At 39.3% G+C, this 2,467-nt stretch overlaps 1 protein-coding gene across 1 annotated transcript in view; it reads right to left on the bottom strand.

Moving 5' to 3' along the window:
• Nucleotides 1–453: 453 nt before the first annotated feature.
• hsf4 (heat shock transcription factor 4) overlaps nucleotides 454–2,467 on the bottom strand; it is a gene marked incomplete at both ends in the record, with an annotated part of 55,206 nt that continues 53,192 nt past the window's right edge. The window contains one exon of the mRNA XM_084316775.1: nucleotides 454–513. Within this exon, the coding sequence (XP_084172901.1) occupies nucleotides 454–513 (60 nt within the window). The remainder of the gene's footprint in view (nucleotides 514–2,467) is intronic.

Raw genomic sequence — 2,467 nt, forward strand, 5'->3', positions numbered from 1 at the left:
CTTGGTCAGAGGACCAACTCCAGTAGTAATGCCAGTACCTTGGTCAAGGGACCAACTCCAGTTGTAATGCCAGTACCTTGGGCAAGGGGCCAACTCCAGTAGTAATGCCAGTACCTTGGTCAAGGGACCAACTCCAGCTGTAATGTCAGTACCTTGATCAAGGGACCAACTCCAGCTGTAATGTCAGTACCTTGATCAAGGGACCAACTCCAGTAGTTTGAGACTCTACCCTCTGTTTTCTTATTGTTAGACCAGTATAAGATCATAATAGAAGCCCCTTTGTTTGCTATGTTGGATAAGACAGTGGTTACTATGAAAACAGACAACATTGACAAATAACAATCATTAGCAACAATGTAGGAGTCAAATCTAAATTGTACAAGGGGCAAACATTTTACGCATCATGTCATATGCAGCCATTGATTGTTCACTTACCTTAGTTGGGGTGGTTCATCACTGCTCCTCACAGCCAGTGGGTGGGTAGGCCTCTGCTTCCTGGTTCTGAAACATGTACTGTGTTGCAAAACAAACACACACAAACACACACACACACATACACACACACATACATTAACTTAGAGCATTATACTGCCATTATTTTAAGTATGTGTGTATATATTAATACTATTGGTTTAGAGCAGTGGTTTGCATCAGGCTAATTGGGACAACTGTCATAATATTGGCAGATGCTATTAGCACCCAGGTGTCCGTAGCGAACAAAATGGACCTCAAACATTTTCGTAAGTGTTTTCTTAAATATCTTCTTACGAACTTCATAAGAACAAACTTAAGAAAGATCCCAGACGGATTCATGAATGCGTAAACATTTGTGCTTAAAGAGCCAGTATGTTCTCAGCTACACTCCCCCGAATGAGGAATGTCACTGATTCTTAAATTGAATGTGCGTTCTCGTACACCTGAATTTGCATACATCACCAGGTCCTTATTCCCACCCCAGATCCCCACCACCCCAACAACAGCCTGTTCAAGCTGATGCGGTCAGGCAAGCGCCTACGTACACACGCAACAAGAACAGAGAGACTACGGCTCAGCTTCTTCCCCCAGGCCATCATAACACTGAACACTGACAAACTCGCAATTGTTCCTGGTCATTGTTGCATAGTTCAACAGAATATCGTGCCCTTTCCTGTCAACTAAGTCCGTCTCTGTAGGTTCTAGCAGCTTCCATGCGCTTTCCTGAACTTTTCTGTGGTTTAAACATCCTAAAATCCTAAAGATCTCTTCCACCCGACAGGACCGGTACCGGTCCCAAAATTACATCATGTCATAAATCAAGCTCTCTACACTGTCTGACATAATTATCGTTTTTTTTTTCAAACGTATTCAAGAATAAACATCATAACCATGTCACAACAGCAGTTAAAATGTATATTTTCAGCAATACGTTTGTTTACCAATAGGTTAAAGTGTTATTAGTGAGATTTTTGTTGTTGAAATGTGTTGTTGTGATTGCGGAGAAACAGCCATTTTGAATTAGCGGCTGTCGCTGAATGATGGATATTGTAGTCATTCACAGGACAGCCAGAGCTTTCAATGAGCGGTGGAATTTTTTAAAACTACATTTCCCAAAGGCTTCTAGCTCCCTTCAAGCAAATTACTATCTTATGATTTTTTTTAATTCTCTTATTACTCAGGATTATATACCACAAAACCGAACGTTATTGGCATATATAGGAGCGCAGTTAGTTTGTCTCCCCTATTGTGAACATTTAGCAACCATCCGATTTGAAATTAGTAAAAAAATGGCGGAGCTGTCGCAAGAATAAAAAACCTACTGTACATATAGTAGATTTCATTCTCTGTTCTTCATGCACGCCTGGTGATACTAAATCCTAATTGAACTCTGCCATTGGAAAGAGTAGATTTGGCCTGATTCATAGTGTGCAAGTTGGCTATAATAAAGTAATTTATAGGCCTGCTATTCTATATTATATAATAATATTTCAAATTGCATTGGTCCGGATGGGAGAATTCAGTACTGTATCTACAAAACCTTCTGTTTAATCATCTTCCCTTTATTCATTTACTTAGATTTTTTTGTACACGTGAGCTCAAGAAGGTACTCAGGAACGAGCTCAGTGGCAGTTTTTCATGTCTGGTCATTGTTAACATGGTATTATTCACTGTAAAAGATGCAAAGAAAAATCATAATTCATATTCTCCTTTGTCTCATCACAACTTAAGCAAGCCTAGTAATAGACACAATATTTCTGACACTGGGAATACATTCACTGAGGTCCATAGATGTCTCTAGATACCAAGAACATGCAAATGGGCCTTGTAGAAGTGGAGCAATATTCCATTTACTTAGGTATGTATTTTAGGCGGATTTTCAGAAAATAGGGCTCCGGGCTGAAGAGGTTAAGTGATATTATAGTTTATTTTTCAAATGTAGCCAAGAGTAAAGACCATAACCCTATCAAAAAAGTGTATATTTTAGTTTGTT

Source organism: Notolepis coatsorum, assembly GCF_963971535.1.
Source record: "Notolepis coatsorum genome assembly, chromosome: 6".
NCBI classification, from domain to species: Eukaryota; Metazoa; Chordata; class Actinopteri; order Aulopiformes; family Paralepididae; genus Notolepis; species Notolepis coatsorum.